General features: G+C 46.7%; 3 protein-coding genes across 6 annotated transcripts; 1 reads left to right on the forward strand and 2 right to left on the reverse strand.

Moving 5' to 3' along the window:
• Window positions 1–769: 769 nt before the first annotated feature.
• Window positions 770–5,747, reverse strand: LOC109756477 (type I inositol polyphosphate 5-phosphatase 1). Of its 4 annotated transcripts, none has more exons than XM_073500876.1 (11): window positions 5,393–5,747; window positions 5,123–5,291; window positions 4,303–4,377; window positions 3,743–3,830; window positions 3,437–3,541; window positions 2,585–2,948; window positions 2,156–2,452; window positions 1,776–1,960; window positions 1,571–1,679; window positions 1,360–1,502; window positions 770–1,266 (listed from the first exon to the last, which is right to left on the reverse strand). In XM_073500876.1, exons 1-11 carry the CDS (start codon window positions 5,540–5,542, stop codon window positions 1,071–1,073), a joined length of 1,881 nt encoding a protein of 626 aa, XP_073356977.1. In that variant the 5' UTR covers window positions 5,543–5,747; the 3' UTR covers window positions 770–1,070. The 4 variants fall into 4 exon arrangements, with proteins under 4 accessions (XP_073356977.1, XP_020170901.1, XP_045084860.1 ...); XM_020315312.4 differs by having other exon boundaries at window positions 5,123–5,303; window positions 5,393–5,743; XM_045228925.2 differs by having other exon boundaries at window positions 2,156–2,948.
• Window positions 5,748–7,279: 1,532 nt separating this feature from the next.
• On the reverse strand, window positions 7,280–9,606 carry LOC109756476 (uncharacterized). The gene is made up of 2 exons (XM_020315309.4): window positions 9,353–9,606; window positions 7,280–7,658 (listed from the first exon to the last, which is right to left on the reverse strand). Exons 1-2 carry the CDS (start codon window positions 9,473–9,475, stop codon window positions 7,539–7,541), a joined length of 243 nt encoding a protein of 80 aa, XP_020170898.1. The 5' UTR covers window positions 9,476–9,606; the 3' UTR covers window positions 7,280–7,538.
• Window positions 9,607–9,700: 94 nt separating this feature from the next.
• Window positions 9,701–14,152, forward strand: LOC109756479 (protein PIGMENT DEFECTIVE 338, chloroplastic). The gene is made up of 8 exons (XM_020315314.4): window positions 9,701–10,643; window positions 11,425–11,499; window positions 11,594–11,665; window positions 11,757–11,837; window positions 12,340–12,437; window positions 13,499–13,624; window positions 13,705–13,753; window positions 13,856–14,152. Exons 1-8 carry the CDS (start codon window positions 9,825–9,827, stop codon window positions 14,066–14,068), a joined length of 1,533 nt encoding a protein of 510 aa, XP_020170903.1. The 5' UTR covers window positions 9,701–9,824; the 3' UTR covers window positions 14,069–14,152.
• The last annotated feature ends 3,286 nt before the right edge of the window (window positions 14,153–17,438 follow it).

The following is a 17,438-nucleotide window of genomic DNA, read 5'->3' on the forward strand; positions in this document are numbered from 1 at the left end:
TCATCCTTTCACGAGTTTCTATATACCAGGTGATTGCTCACCTTTAATCATTATATTGCTCGTTCAATGCATTGTTTCTCAAATACCTTTGTTGTTTTTCTTAAGCGTTCACTAATAATTTAAGCTTAGTTAGCAACTGTCCGATGCTAGATAGATGAATTTTAGCCGCAACGGATGTCAAATGAGTAAAACTGTAAAATCAATTGTCAAATGTGTAACTTACTGATCACCGCCCAGTTGGCATGTTTGGGGCCTTAAAGCTAGTAATATTATGATATCCAGTACTTCCATTCTTTTCTTTTTCATCGATATTCACAGGGGACACAGCCACAATTATGATATAGCTTTTCTTTATGTTGATAGGCTGGTCATGAGTTCTAACACTTTAAACCCTCACGTTGCATAGGTTCTGCTAATTAGGTTATGTTTGTATTTGGTTACTGACAGAGTGATGATTTTGTTTTCTTTAGGCGGAGGACCGGCTGCTGCAGTTTTCACCGAGTTTGTTGCATTGGATCAATGTGGTCTGAAATATTTTTATGTTGTCTGAAGGAACTTACTGAACATGTGCCCTGGACTCAAGTTCGAATGTAACAAGATGCTTCTGAATATTCAATCCAGGAAATTCCAGCTTCACCAAGTAATATTTCAAGTCGGATTTGGTTGTATATTGCTTTTCTTTACATGTTTCTACTTAGCAGCTCCAGCTCTTATCTTCAGTGGTTAATCATCATCAGACATTAAAAAAGAAGCAAGAACGGTACCTCGATAAAGAGAAGGGGAAGAACATCACTCATTTCTCTGCAGATCCTGTTAGATATGAACAATTGATCCTCTTATGAGGAGTCGGACTACCTTTTATTCTTCTTTTCATTTACAGGACGACCAATTTGGTCGGAAACACACACTCACACCCCAATCCCTAGTATGCATCAAACTGCCACCCCTATTTGATTCTGTACATTCTGGTAACTTGTCTGAAATTACCGGCATTTCCCTTCGGCCATTGCGCCTTGAGCTATGAACTGCATGCTCTCTCACAGTCCAGGGTTCTTCATTCAACAAGTGCTTCATCTCTCCAAGAACAGATGGTCATCGACCTCTAGATTGGTGAATGTTAGAGCCTTCTGAAACTTTCTGTGGCATAAAACTTCAACCTCGGTCATGTAGACCGCGCACACCGGGCGGTGATCCGAAAGATTAAGCTCCGCCCTTCTGTAAGAATCCAACCTGATGCCCTTTCCATATGAAAGAATCCGATCGCACCTACAGAAGTATGCAACATTTATTTATCCTGGGTCTTATCAGATTAAATGTGCGAAACAAAAAGGCAGGAGCTTAATTAGGCAGATAGCATACCATGCAGGTCTTCTTCTCGCCGATATTGGCTCGTCACCCGCATACTTATCTGAATTAAATTCGTATTTATATGTTGGGGGGAAGCTAATCACCCCTTCGATCCAACCGTCAAATGTACGCCCTTTCATCAGTTCCCATTTTAGCTGTCACAGCAAAAGCGTGAGCTGGAAATACTACAGGTAGTAATTTATGTACCGAACCATTAAATTACCTGATCATTGTCAAACAATAAATCCCATTCCTGTCTGGAGATAAGCTCATGTGTTCTTTCATATGATAGGTTGATTCGGTAGTTGAGATCCCCAAACCATATAATCTTTCTGAAATTTATGAAATGGTTGAATATGTAAGCAATTGAGAAAATGATTGCATTGGAGGATAGCAAAGATTCAGGCGACACAAATTTGGCGACTTACTCATGGTCATGTATTCCCTTAGGCATGCTGACTCTATGAACTGGGTTAAATATCGTTCTTCGAAGGATTTCTTCAACATCTGCATTTCTCTTTGTTAGATTTCCATCCTTTTCACCAGATGTCAGGTGGCAACATACAAAACAAAAGGGTGTCTGATATATAGACATGCTGACTGATATTGATCCCTGGAGCATCGCAGAAACAAATGTCATCAGATGATTTTGTAAATCAGATAGTATCATACAGGTGTATTCATGCTGAATCTAATAAGAACTGATATGAGATGACAAGGCAAATCAATGAAATGAAAACTTAGGCATAAAGTACAAATCAATGCAAAATGAATGCTGAGAGAAAATAAGATCAAGTTTGGCACTTGCCTTGTTACCGATGTAACCCATCGCGCCTACACCTACAGTTGATACTCTCAAATTGTGAATGTGCCTCCTAAGGCCTCTCTGAACCCACACCGAAAGATATATTCCCACCATTTGCTTGCTTATTATCCGTACAAAATTTGAATTTTTCCTCTTAACGACTCTATTATCGGTACTAACATCATGGTCTAGATTATCTTCTGGAAAACCATTAGAATTCTCATGTCTCGATTTAAAAGACGCAGAAGCTGCTAGAGTCTTCACTGAAGTAACTGATGTGCTGTCCTGAAGAAGATGAACCTGCATATCCAATTGGTGTTCAGGCCAAATCATTCCAGGCCTTTCCAAGTAACCGGCTTGGTTGCTCGGTTCTTTCAGATGAGATATAAAAAGCATATGACTTGAGTTGTGGGAGTGATGAGAAGTATTTACTGGAAGCATCTTCCTGAAGTCTTCACCTTCGTGAACTCTTTCACTGGAAGCAGAGGTGGGGTATTCATATGTTTTACAAACGCCACTATCATTAGTAACTGGATTAATGTCTTGTCCAATCAATGGATGAAGTTCCCCCTCACTTTCATTGTCGGCCTCACTAAGAAAGCCATCTTCCATCACAAGATAATCTGATGGATTGAACTTTGATGGTGAAGGAGGATCACTGACACATTTATGCTTTGGTTTATATGGACATAGCTTATTCAAAGTTTCACGAATGATATGTTCCCAGACAGCAACTGGATGGTCATCTTCAGCACCGAATATATTCCCAGCATTTAGTGGGACAATTTCTTGAAATCTGAAAGATGGTCATAAATTTCATGGTAAATATAAACTAAGGGAATGTTTGGTGCCGCTTGAACTGTGGCTTTAATAAAAGCAGGGCCATGGGCCTTTCATCTAAAATAATGGCAGTAGTGCACAACAACAAATCACATCTTAGCCAAATATAATAAGCTAAGGTGTGACACGGATGAAAAACTGATTATATACCAGCCCATAACCAAATAATTTTCAGATACTCCCTCCATATATAACTTAATATAAGACGTTTTCTGACACTGTCAGACACTATGACAGTGTCAAAAACATCTTATATTAAGTTACAGAGGGAGTATGTTTTAAGTGGATGACCCAGAAACAGCTTTTTAAGTTTTCCCAAGATTGCAACTGCTATGCCTATGTCAGATTGTGACAGCTTATTTTGTGTGAATCTGTGCCACGTATCTTCTTCCAAAATAAGAAATGAAGATTCGTGCAATTGAAAGTTTATGAGCAGTGATTTACCCGAGAACATAAATATCAGCTGGCTCCTCCATGGCCAGCCATTCTTGAATGTCTAAGTCAGTAGGTGGAACTCTGCCTCCAACATTCCATGTCCCTACGAAAATCCTGCATGTAAAACCTCGAAGGTTGAAAGCAACACACAACCATAGTAGCATTTATTAACCTAGTTGCAGCTAGTCTGAAATGTTTTATGTGACAGAAACCAGGCGTATGAGCATTTTATTTCAGTAACCACACAGGATGTTACGAAAATACTGTCAAAAAGGCCAAAGATAAAAGGGGAGCAATATATAAGACTAGCTATACCTGAGTTCAGCGACATCGATATACTGAGCACGAAGTGTGTCTGAATTGCACCTTTTAGGTCTGTCAGGCACAGCCTTCACCTGATTACCTACGAATTACAGCTTGCATCAGCATATAAAGCAATTGTCAACCCAGGTCAAACAGATGTTTGTGCCAGTATGTAAGGCAGCGCGTCAACGAATGGCTTACCAAACAGTCGTTTAATGTAACAAAACGGGCTTCATAGAAAGTCGAAATGCATATTAAAAGGCATCCAGGTGCTTCCAAATTATCATGCATGTATTTCTTTGAAATATTTGGCTTTATGTAAAGCCAGACCGTTTGTTCTTTATCATAAAAAAAAGGTTGCTTTGAAATATTTATTCACAGAAAGTGGAAAAGCACTATCCACAATTTTTGATATTTTTATTACCACTACACAATGCCTATTTGCTGGCGTGGACACAACGTAGTAGGACCCAATTCCTCTTATGGGGAAAATATATAGAAGAAGATTGAGCTGCCAACAACTGTTTTGTCCATGCATTCTTTTCCAACAAATGAGATAACGATTAAATTACCAATCGTGCCTGCACCAAGTCCACGCGATCTCCTTTCCTCATCATACAGTTTGTGTTCCCAACAGCAGCACTTCTCTGCACAAATGGAACGAACATGGCAGTCAGAATATGGATGTATGATCATCGATATCGATCTGCAAATTTAAGCCGAAAAAATGTATGCCTATAATTCGCCATGGATTTTTGTTCCACACATGTGGCACCTCACTTAAAAAGATGAAAGGGAGACAAAACAAATTAACAACCATTTCTTACTCCTAACCCCTTTCTGCATAAAAAAGACAGTCTCGAAAAGGCGGTGTTCAAAAGCGGCCAAACTTTTCCCCCATTGCTCACCCTTTTGGCTGAAGCAGGCTTTGAGACGAAACAAAAAGGCATCAGGAATTTGGAATCCTCAAACCCCTCGACCAAACCTTTCTCTTGGTTAAAAATGCCGAATATGCCAACATGCCAAACGAAACCGGTGGTTTGCAGAAAGTGGATTAGCAGCCGGACATCACGGTGGAGGTCGCCATCGACCAGGGAGATGACCCTCACGGCACTCATGGCCATGCCCATACGAAACTGAAGTGGTGGCACTCATGATGCTGCAGCACGATGAACTCACACGAGAAAGCAAGCAATGAACAATTGAACTGGAAATGCTAGCCAATCATCCATCGTGAGGCTATCTGCGTTGCGAATTCGCAATGTGGTTGTCTGCACTCCAATCCCCACACAAGAAATCCCCCTATCTCGCTCCCAGCGGATCGAAGCAGAGCGGCTCGCTCGCAGGAAATGGGGGAAGGGATCACTGAAGAAGAGATAGAGATGGGCGGACCTTGGTGGCCGGGCTCCTCGTCGTCTGCCTCGGCCTCGGCCTCGGCCTCGTCGGCGCTGAAGTCGGAGTCGCCGGAGCCGGCGCCGACGTTCAGCCACTTGCGCAGCACCACCCTGCGCCACAGCCTCTCCGCGTCGCCGCAGCACAGCAGCATCGCCTCCGCCCAGCTCTGCATCACCCCCTTCGAGAAGCAAGCAAGAAGCCACCAGTTTCATCAGCAATCTGTAACAAGCTAGTAATTCCCAAGCTCAAATCGCCAAGAACCAGTACCTGCTCCCGCGGACTCCCGCCGTCGCTCCGAGCGGCCGCGTCGTCCCGGTCCTGGTCCTCTCGCCAAGGGACGAGCAACGGAGCCGCCGGGGAGGAGGAGGACGCCATTGCCGTCCGCCGGCTCTCGTCGTGACTTGTCTGCGGGGTCATCTGGGTTTTGAAGCAGGGCGCCCCGACGACAGCCGTATCTGTCGCGGAAGAGTTCGTGGGGCAATTGACTGCCGCATCGTCGGCGGCGATGACGGATGGATGGATGGTTAAGACAGCGAGGAGTGCCGGCGACCCGTTCGGCTCGTCGCCCGTCGCCTCTTTCTTAACTGTTTTGCCTTGCTCCTAACCGTATCATTATCCTGTCTTTTTTTCGAAGGGTATCTTAATAACGACATCTTCAACTCGAAAAAAATAAATCAAACAACGACATCTTTTATTTTTCTTCTACGAACTGGTTTTCAGTATTTTCCAGCTTTTTTTTGCCGCCATGTGCATTTCACTCAAGAAGGCGTACTTTGTTGATGGACATATTTCTGAAATATTTGTCGTCAAATCATTTTTCATGCCCACGTGTCATGCGAAGCAGAAACGCGGCGTAATTTAAAGAAAAATAGAGTACACGAAAGACCCACACGACATCGACATTTTCTATATATTGATGATTCGACGGGATGGCTGCTGTTGTCATTTCCTTTGCCTTTGCCTCTGTGGCTTTCAGAACCTGGTTTTAGTCCAGATGTTTTGTATGGTTGTCGTGGTTTCGTTTCTATGAAGATCGAAAAAGATGATTCGACGGGAAATGCATTAGGAGTTGCTGAGCTGTAGCGTACTATACTAAACTTATTTTACAATAATTTGTTATGGAAAAAAAAAGGTCGTGAAACCAATTATCTTGGTTAGCCAAACAGAACAATTGACAGAAAAAAAAAACTGATTGGAAGAACTGGATTGCCATAATCCACCTCAATCAGCCTTAACTGACCTAACTGCCTAAGCACATTATTCTACAGCACTGGTGTGCTGGATTTGGCCCGGTCATGTGAACTAGTTGTAATTTCCAATGAGTTCCAGAAAAAGAAAATTACAAAGAGATCCTCAATGATTCGGCGACATGTCCCGGGCATCCCTCCAACATGATTAAACTCCAAGCAAAATACTACTAGTACATGTACCCGGACTTTGGTACAGGATGAAATCGTGCAGGAAGCGAGTGCGCAGCGCATGTTTATTTTCCTAATCAGGAGATGACTAACCCGGCCTCTTGCTATGGTTGAGGGTCATTTTTGTGTATATATACTATGCTGTTGCGCTGACTATTACTGTAGCTTGCATTCTCATACATGGAAAAAATAGTGGTGGAAACAATGCTTCAGCCAGTTAATGATCATCTTCCTCTGTGCCTGAAGACGGTGGGAACCCAACAATGATAGCTGATAATGGCTATAGTTAAGTCATCTCGATATGATTAATTAGAACAGTCCAAGATCTCGACGAAAGCAGCCGTTGCCTAATGCCTATAATCAAACCGCTTCTCCCGAATACTTCTTCTGGTTATCATCACAGGTCTGAACCGTTCCGAGCCAACAAGAAGCAATTTGAAAGAAATTAAAAGGGAATTAGGCAACAGAGGTCGGCAAGAGGCATGGCCACACGCAACGCAGGTCGCCGTGGCGAATGGACAAGGTGATGTTGAGCTGGATCGGATCTCTCAGCAGATACTACCAACGCTTATCAGCTGGACTTTTCTTTTTCTTCTCCATAAAACGTGCAAGCATGGATCAGCCAACAACACTATTTTTCTCTTCATCAGCGAAGACTATCAAACGAGCGAAAAAAACAGGCATCATAAACGATATAGTACAATGCTAAAAACAACAGCGAAGAAATCGAGGGGCGTCGATAAAGGGTTCGGGTTGAATCCCCAGGATAAGCGACAGCAAGTGCAAAATGGTGTGCAAAGGTCTGATGCATCCCCTCAAGCAACAAAAGGAGCTTCTTCTTGCCCACACAACAAAACAAAAACCGTTCGCTATATTATTTCGCTGTCAGTCACAGGCCCCTTGCCTTCAAAGGAGAAGCAGATAGCGCGCGCATGTTAAAGTAAACAGACTTAGAATCATCCACTTGTCAAGCCTCGTGATGGACAGACGGACGACTAGCCCGATGGCGCGTCCACAGCCGGAGAGGAGTCGACGCTTTTCTGGGCCTCCAAAGCTGCAAGCCGCTTGTCGAGAGCCTTGTAACGGGCGTCCACGTGGTCATGCAGACCTTTCACCTGGAAAAGTTGTGATTTAGAGATCAGATGCTTATCCTCAACCCAACCAGTATCATGCAGGTGTATAGTGGAAATGCAGAGGGAGCATGGTTAACAAACACCACATGTATAGAAACCTCAATCTTGAAGCTCAGACCAATGATTGCGCTGCTTAAAAGCCCATGACATGTGAAAGACAACTTCACTTATGAAAAACATCCACAGGTAAGCTTTACCTCAGAGGAAGAAATATATCCTCAACTAAGGTTAGTACCAACCGCTCAAAATCAGCATAAGACGCCCATCCCCACATTTCAAGCAACTTCTTATGGGATAACTATACGAGCATTTGTCTTAATCGCATCTACCTGGACAAATTTCAGCCTTTCATCTATGAAATTCTGCCCATTTACATGAACTACTGAACAATCCCACCAGTGCATACCGAATGACCATGGTAAATCAGACATGATGAATCATCCTAGTGTTCTTCTCATATTTCATTGTCAGGATATCTATTGTTCCATCATTCTGATGAAGTTACCCCAACTTCATACTGGAAGGTACTCAAGACCACCAACATTCTTGTTGATGAGACGAACATGTCAGCTTCAAACGTTATGATACAGGTAATGTCCAAAAATATTATAGTCTATAATTAAGTTTATCATGGAAAAAATCATCTATGCCTTTGCATATATATGTTGGAACTTGGAAGATTGGTTCTGCCAATGAAACTGAAATGTTCCTGAGATATGCTGCATCAATGGATGCCAGTGCTCAAGTCATTTGCAGATAACTAAGTTAAGTTCAACTATGACCATGGCATGCTGTTAACACAAAATGCATCTTCAAATGCAAGATGACTTGCAATCTACATTGTCAGGGCCTTATCATCTGGTAATGTGCAAGGCGCTACAGACATATTCATCCATCCATAATCCAGAAGGTCAAGTTGCAGAAAACTAGTCATGTGCATTTAGATGACACAAGAAACAATCACTGGGGAACCTCAGAACTAGAACAGAAGATACTTACTCTATCCCAGGCAATCCCACAAACCAACTGCTTTTTTGAACAAAATACAACAACCATGCAACGATGCAACATGGCACCTCAGATCTTATGCAAAACAACACTATGCCTCAGATCATCCCTAAGATCGTATAAGCTACTGAACTACCCAATAGAACAATAACCTGAGAAGCCAAGATAACTATACTACATCGCAGGAAGTGGTACTGGAACTGTCGGCCAAGGAGGTGAAAATCAAAATGGCATTGCTGGTTACCGATTACAGGCTGTAACCAAACTAAAAGTAGTGGCCTGATAAGGTCCATAGAAGCATTAACATGCATCACCACCACAGGCACCCCCAAATAATCAGCAAACAATACTTTACTGGGGCATAATAATTCAGGCCTGACGGCTATCAGTACCTATCACTGGATAGGCTCTCCTGGTGTGTGTCCAAGTAGGGTGCTGGCAAACAGTTTCAGGGCCGGCCAATGATGCTAATAGGAACATGATTAGGAAATCACAAGTGCGATTCATATATAGGGTTTAGAACCAAACGCCGTCTCGGGGAGGAAGGGGGTTTCCCTGATCCCCATTCTTCTTCCTAGACAGGCGCGGTTGGGATCCACGGAGTAGTGGCACAGAGTCCGAGATCTGAGACGCAGAGGCAGAGGGGAGGAGGAGGGCGCGGCCCGTACCTGGAGGGCCGTGGAGTCGTGGGCGAGCTTGTAGTCCTTGTAGAGGAAGTAGCCGCCGCCCGCCGCCGCGGCGGCCGCGCCCGCGAAGAAGGAGGCCAGCCTCACCCGCAGCATGAACCCCATCCTCCTCCGCCTCGCCGCCTCTTGCTTGCGCTCCTTGGTTCCCCTTCCTTCCTTCCGCCGCTCTCTGCTTGCGCCGACTGCGACGGACGGACGATTCGGGGCTCGCGTCAGACGGCTCGACCTAGGCCTGACACCGGGTCCCGCATCTCAGTTGGGCTCGACATTTCTGGGCCAGGCTAGCCGCGAAGAGAAAGAATGGAAACCTGGGCCGGACCGACTCGTTCACCAGAATAGCCCAAACGGAGGACGGATGAGAAAATTTCCAAAAAAATATCCCCGGGAGGAGATAGAGCTGGAGCAGCACAGCCGCTGACCGCCACGCCGCTCGCTCGCTCCCCGCGAGCTCGCCATGCCGCCGGCATCCCTTCTGTCCCTCCTCCCCGCCGCGTCGGTCTCCCCGCGGACCCGCCCAGCCAGGCACGGATCCCCTGCCGCGAGCCACCGCCTCCATTCCCGCATCCCCGTCCTCCTCAGCGCGCGAGCTCCCCCGCCACTCCGCTCCTTACCCGCCTCCTCCGATGTGGTCGAGGCCGGGGGTGGTGGAGGGGGAGGCGAGGAGCTCCACCTCCTCGACAAGCCCTTCCCGTCCCCCTCCGCGTCCGAGGAGGACGAGCCCGAGCCGGAGGCCGCCCCGGCGCCGTCCACGGCGGAAGCGCTCGCGCCCTACCTCAACTTCTTCCAGGTGAAGGGCGCCGACGCCAGCGAGGGCACGCCCGAAGCCGCCGCCCCCGGGAAGCACGCCTCGGAGGACGGAGCCGTATCGGCCGGGCGCGGGGTCATCTACTACGACCCCAGGCCCGGGGACCTGGTCGTGGGCGTCGTCGTCGGGGGCGACGCGCGGGCGCTCGACATCGACGTCGGCGCCGGCGGCGAGCCGGCGCTGATGCTGACCAAGGAGGCGGCGCCTGCGTCCCCGGAGGAGTTCGGTTACCTGGCGTGCGACCTCGCGTCGGGCGGCGCGAGGGAGTTCGCCGCGGAAGGCAGGGTCGGCGTCGCGGCCGGCGGAGGGGGCGCGAGGGTTGGGAGGACCGGGAAGGAGAAATGCGCGCCGGTGGTGGGCGTTGGCACGGTGGTGTTCGCCGAGGTCCTCGGCCGAACACTTGGCGGGCGGCCGCTGCTGTCTTCGCGAAGGCTGTTCCGGCGCGTCGCGTGGCACAGAGTGAGGCAGGTCCTCTATGACTCTCCTCTCTATTGTTGTTGTTGTTGGAATTTGATGAACTGATCTAGTATTAGCCATGACTTGATCGTTCAATGTATGTTTTGAGTGTGCACTGTCAGTAGTTCAGAACCAGATACAGATAGAGTTTGTTTGAAAACAATGTAGTACCAGATAAGTACTTCAAACACCACTAGTAATGTAGTGTGTATGATTAGTATCAGGAATAGATCTGCAACCCCCGAGTCACGACCGCCGTCTTGCTTGTACCAAGTAGATTTTTCATATACTGGCTGGCCTATCTAAAAGCTCGAGCTATTAAAGCAGTGTGATGTATATCTTGCTTGTAGGTTAATAGGCAATTACGTACGTACGTACTATCATAGCTTGCTCCTAGGTTGATACACAATTTTGTCTTCAAGGTTCTTAGCATGGCATGAGTCAAAATCATTTGGCATTGCAGCCCAAAATAGAGCATCTCATGTTTTTGTTAAGAACGTAGAGTGATTTCATGCTTAAGTACATGGAGAAATGATTGGTATTATGATCATGAGACCTTGTAATCTTCCAACTAATAACAAGTACATGCATCAAAATTGATGTTTCACATCTTGGGTGCAGAGCAGTGCAATGGAAAAAATTGTAGGATGGAAAGCCCTTGTTTTCGTCATGTTTTTTCGATGACAATGGATGATTGGACATGACTGTGACCTATGAAGTTTTGAGTTCGATAGCTATTATTTTTATTCTGAATGTTTTATATATGACAATTTCTGTACATACTGGTGTCCAGATAAAGCAGCTAAATGTACCTATCAAGGTTAAAATTTCTGAGTGGAATGCTGGAGGCTTGTTGTCAAGAATTGAGGTGCGGGTTACTCATAACGAGTTCAATGGATTACATTACAGTCCACTTCTCAAAAATTGTAGCTAAAACTCACATCCATGATTCCATCATTTAGGGGCTCCGGGCGTTCCTACCTAAGCCTCAGATGATGACTAGACCAAGAAATTTTACAGATCTAAAGAACAATGTAAGACGCATGATCCCTTTTATCTAGTTTTGTCAAGTTATTGTCAATAAAGTGGCTGTAACTTGTGAATTATATTGTTTCTTCTGCACAGGTTGGTCGACAGATACATATCTGTATTACAAAGATTGACGAAAGGACTAACGAATTAATAATTAGTGAAAAAGAGGCTTGGGTAAGTTAACTGCATGTTTACATGGGCCTCTGTTCAGTCTGTTGTCCTTACCTGCAGCATTCACTAACATATTACTCCCTCCATTCCTAAATATTTGTCTTTTTAGAGATTTCAAATGGACTACCACATACGGATGTATATAGACATATTTTAGAGTGTAGATTCACTCATTTTGCTCCGTATGTAGTCACTTGTTGAAATCTCTAGAAAGACAAATATTTAGGAACGGAGGGATTATTTACCAGGATATAATGTGTTTTTACTGTGGCTCTTCATAGTAGAGAATCTTGGTCCATCAACTTATTGAATTGCCTAAAGACACAATGCAAGAAATGTTTATTTAAATAGCTTTCGCTACAGTCGACAACTCGTGATTAATACACTTGAAGTATTTATATCAATTGAATTCTGCAGCGCATTGGTCAGATTTTGACTTGTATGAGAGAGCAATGAGTACCCTTGAGTTCTTCTGATTAATTTTGATCTTCGGTACTTCTTTTAGGCAATGTTATACCTTAAAGAAGGGGCTCTCTTGGAAGGGACAGTCCGCAAGTTGTTCCCATATGGTGCACAAATTAGGATTGGGGAGACTAACAGAAGGTAATATCACTAAATTGAACTAAAACCACAACACTTATTTTGGAACAGAGGGAATGCATACTAAATATGGCATTTCTTCTTTTCTGCTATAGTTCATTTTACACTTGAAAGTTGAAGGAGCATTCCTTCCAGTTCCGTCATTTCATTAGTAGCTGCTGATAAGTTTCTTTTTGGTCATACTCTTATAGTCATGCATATGTTTTAGTATGGCTTACTCCTATTTTATGACAAACAAAAATAGGTTTACCAAATAATTTAGAAGGTGGCTGTTGCCACAATATGTTTTAAATCTTGGCAACATTGATGATGCTAAGTCTTGACTAGATTATATAAATATAATTGTCAATCTTGCTCCTTTTGACATTCTTAACTGGATTACGTGAACAAAAGAGTGATTGTTAATTTTAGTGGAACATGAGATTTACTGACTAGCCTTCACACTGATGAGTTCCATTGGAAATTCTGATAATTCGCCAGATAATGAGGTCTCTCTTCTTTTATCAATCTCCTGGCTTAGAATATGAGAGATTGCTCTGTGCTCTAGCGAAGGGCTTGTCTTGTTCCTTTGGAATATGTACTTCCAAGTATTTACATGTCATGCTTCACTTTCATTTATAACAGATCATATAACTTCAAGCATTTGAGTATGCATCTTCCCTTTCAAAAGGCACTCCCTCTGTTCCAAGATGGTCTACTCCCTCTGATCCATATCAATTGTCGCTGCTTTAGTACAACTTTGTACTACTAAAGCAGTAACGATTAATATGGATCGGAGGGAGTAACTTTTTTCTGAATCAGATGTATATAGACGATTTTTAATGTGTTTGTTCACTCGTTTCAGTCCATATGTGGTCCATATTGAAATATCTAAAACATCTTATAATTCGGAACGTTGCTATAGTATTATCCATCTTGTATTGTTTCATGCCCGAATTCAGTTTGGACCCCATCCAGTCTCATTGAACCATAGGCATCATTCTATCCACATGGCAAGCTTGTGAACAATCTAGAGGTGGGAACATTTTCGGATGTTTAATTTACAGCTTGTGATGCTTCTGCAGTGGTTTGCTGCATAGCTCAAAGATAACACACGGTCAGCTGAGATCCGTCGGTGACGCGCTCAGAGTGGGCGAGAGAGTGAAAGCGCTTGTGATCAAGTCGACAACGCCAGACAGAATTGCTCTTAGGTACGTGAAAGAAACTCGTAAAAACTTAAAAAACCATGCATGTGCAGCACTGAGAGCTCACGTGTCTCGGCTCTGTGCAGTATTAGGGACCTTGAGAGCGAGCCTGGACTGTTTCTCTCCGACAAACAGGTAAGAACACTGCCTCTTTGGCTCTTCAGTTTTACATGCTATATGTGTCAAGTTGCCAATGCTCAAGGTAGTCACATTTTGCATTGCCTCTGGTTTCTGCAGAAGGTGTTCGCCGAGGCGGAGGAGATGGCGCGAAGATACCGGGAGCAAATGCCGGCGACGCCTCGGTCTGGCGAGGCGCCCGATGACGGCGACGACGATACCGTCCCGTTCGAGGACGAAGCGGGGTCGTACGCCAACTGGAAGTGGCTGAAGTTCATCAAGTCCGACAGAGTAGACTGTAACCCCAGTGTCACCGGACCATCGGTATTGTAACGCAGGAATGCTGACTACCTCTGCACAAATTTTGTTCGGTCAGCCGCACGGTTTCCATGAGTGCATCACAAGATGAAGCTCAAAGGTGTCGGTGAGCGGCACGCGGCACCCTGAATCCCTGATCGATCTCACGAACACATCACAAGTCGCTGTTGGCAGTGCCTTGCTTGCTCTATCTGACGCGCACTGCTCATCTTCTCGTCGCCGTATGTTCCAAGCCTGGTCATCGTCGTGTCTATTCATCGCAACAGTGAACGAGAACGTCGCACAGTGGCCGACTGACAACCCCTGGAATAATCATCTGCCGGTGCGTGCAACAACCCAAAGCCGACCCATCGTGTCAACAGACGATCGATCTGGATCGGAGCGGCCCTTTGCTCGCCTCCGGATGAGAGCGACGGCTCGGCCCCGTGGGAACACCGGACGACAGGTTTCGAGGTAATTAGCCACTTCATTAGCGTGCTAATCCTGTCGTTGGCGGACATGGTTTGGTCGTTACGGACTAGTTTATGCATCGGTGATCGGATGGATATAAACTGTCGCGAGGGGATGTGATGTCGTCGTCGGGGAATTCTTTGGGGCCCGGACAGCCGCTACGTCGAGATAAACAAGCATGCAGCCGCGAATTGTTTTATGGTGATGAGTGATTCAGTGGCTGAGGCTTCGTAAGAGACGAAAGCGATATCCTAACTCGATCTTGTTGAGCCTATCTATTCTATCATCGCCGGCCACTGAGATTCCTCAGATGTCACGTCGCAGAGACTTCGGTTCGGTTCAGTTCAGTTCAGGCTTCTCAGCAAAGCTCTAGCTGTATACCTGCTCCCTGTCCCTGAGAGTACAAATTAATTTATGGGGAAAATGCCAAAGGCGTGCTCCCTGTCCCTGAGATAGTGAGATATACTACCACCGACTTTCATTGATCATGCTATGGACGATTATAAAAGTGTATTAAGTCGGGAGCCGTGGGCGGGGAAATTACTAGAATCGCAATCGTCTTCACTTTTGCGCCCTCACGTACTGATAATCAGCCCTCTTTTTTCGACACCAACGTACTTACAATCAGCCAGCTGTATCCTGTAGCTCTCGATCGATCTGTGCGTGGTTCACCTTTCCTAGTGGTTAAATAATATGACTACAGTACCCATCGTAGAAAGAAAGGTCTTTTTTAAAAAGGAGGATGACCCCGGCCTCTGCATTTGGGAGATGCATGCGACCACTTTATCGATTATTCTTGAGGACCTTACAAAGTATTGCAACAATATGCCTGAATCCGTCGTCTTGGCAATATATGCCACTACTCCTATCCATATGATGAAGGGGTGCTAGCTGGGCCAAATACCCAGACCACTCACCTAAGCCTATCATCAAAAGCCAGAAGCCCCAGCCGAGCCACGTACCGGGTCTGGGGCATAAACTGGTCTGACGCACTCACATGTGTCGTCGCCGCCATCTTCAGAGTAGATATTGAGGCTTCTACCTTGCCAGGTCACTCGGCCATCGACGCCACCATATGACGCCAGACAGCTACCTCCTCCTGCACGAGTCCATCACCACGCATCGGGCGCCGAGTCTCCACTGCGCCACGCCGCCAAGATCCGCCGTCATCAATGTGTAGGATGAAGCACCGCTCCATCAAAAAAGCCGCCCGCTGGTCCCTCGATCCCGTGCACGCCCCCAAGGAGGAAACGACACCAACGCGTCGCCGTCATCTGATCTACTGATCTAAGGTTTCCCCCGGAGGTAGCGGATAGAGGTCTGGAGCTTCTCCACGGCGATGCCTTCAAGAAGGTAATAACACAAAAGAGTGCCGCCAACGCCGGTCTTGGCATCAAGCCGAGAACTAGGTTTTCACCCGGATCCGCTCGAGGAACCTCCATCAAGCATCGTGTGCACGGGTCGCCGCCGATCTGAGCCGCCGCACATCGAGCAGGTCGCATTGGCCAAATCAGATCTGTCCGGAGGGCAAACCACACATGGCGCCGACCAACCACCAGGCCCTCCATGCCGCCACCGCCGATCCGAGGTCAGATGGTCCGTCGCCGCAGACCCGTCGCCGCCGCCGAACGCAGCCCAGTCCGCTGTCCGAAGCAGGGCCAGCCACCGCACCCGCCACCATTCGCCCTAGGCCGAGGCGGTCGTCGCACCGCCGCCGGTCAAGGCAGGCCCGCCACGCCACCAAGACCAGATCGGCCGTGCCACCACACGCTGCGGGGCTCCGCACCGCCCCCATGGCGTAGGAGAGAGGGAAGGCCCCCGCCACCGCCGTCAGCCTCCGGGCTATAGGCCGGCGGCGTCCTTCGGCGGCGGCAGAGGAAGGGATGGAAGAACGGGGAGCCCCCGGCGGCTAGGGTTGCGATCTCGCCTGAGTCGCCCAAGCGGGGGCGACACGGGCGGTGCGGAGAAGCCTCCAGAGATTACGATGCACGTACGTGCCCAGTTGAGAGTTTGAAGATGGGCACCGTTAAACTGTGGTGGCACGTACCGATCGAATGATTTACCGCGAATTAATTGGGCGATACGCAACGTACAGTTTTTGATTTGGTGAATGGTGAACGAGCTGCTCCGTCCCCCTCCTCGTGTAAAAGAAGAAATAGAGGATGGAACCGGCCGGCCGGACTCCTCTTTTCCTTTCAACCTGGATGATGGCTTCTCCTTTTACACTATCTATCTATGCCATACTAGCATTGACTCCTCTTTTTCAATTTTCCACACGAGTGGGTGATGCGTCTTGTTTTCTTTCTTGATACGGAAGCAGGCAATTGGCCGTTTCATCCACCAGGAGGAGGCGGGTACTCCTGGTAAGGCATTTCATCGGTGCCTTCCTTAGAGCATCTCCAATGGCCGCCCCATAACTGCCTCACGTGTTAAAAATCAGCGTTTTTGTGCGTCGGAGACAAAAAACAGCGTTCCAGCAGTCGTTGTAAAGTAGAGTGTGCTTAAAAAACTTTAGCGCACGGGTGTGCACGCGGGCTGCAGGGCTATAAATTTGAGGCGTCGGATTGTACGCGCGGGCTGCTGCAGATGAGGCCGCTGTATTGGGGCTCGTGTTTTTGTGCATCTCGAAAACCTCTTCGTCATTCCGCGCGCAAAAATACTATTTTGACGATGCAAATTTTTTTTAGCACACCGTGATACTGCGCGTCTGTTGGAGATGCTCTTACTGACAGCTCAATCCCCTTGGCAATAGCATGCGGTAGGTTCCAGTGCCGGAGTGTGTATCGATCGTGCACACGTGGAATTGATTTCCTTTCCAGCACGTACATGCCGGACTGCCGGAGGGTGAATTGAACCGGACCGGTCGGGCGGTCGGCCTATGTTCGTGCGCCGCCGATGGCAACACAGACACAGCCATGCGCTCCATGCATGTACG

Source organism: Aegilops tauschii, chromosome 1 (assembly GCF_002575655.3).
Source record: "Aegilops tauschii subsp. strangulata cultivar AL8/78 chromosome 1, Aet v6.0, whole genome shotgun sequence".
Classification (NCBI taxonomy): domain Eukaryota; kingdom Viridiplantae; phylum Streptophyta; class Magnoliopsida; order Poales; family Poaceae; genus Aegilops; species Aegilops tauschii.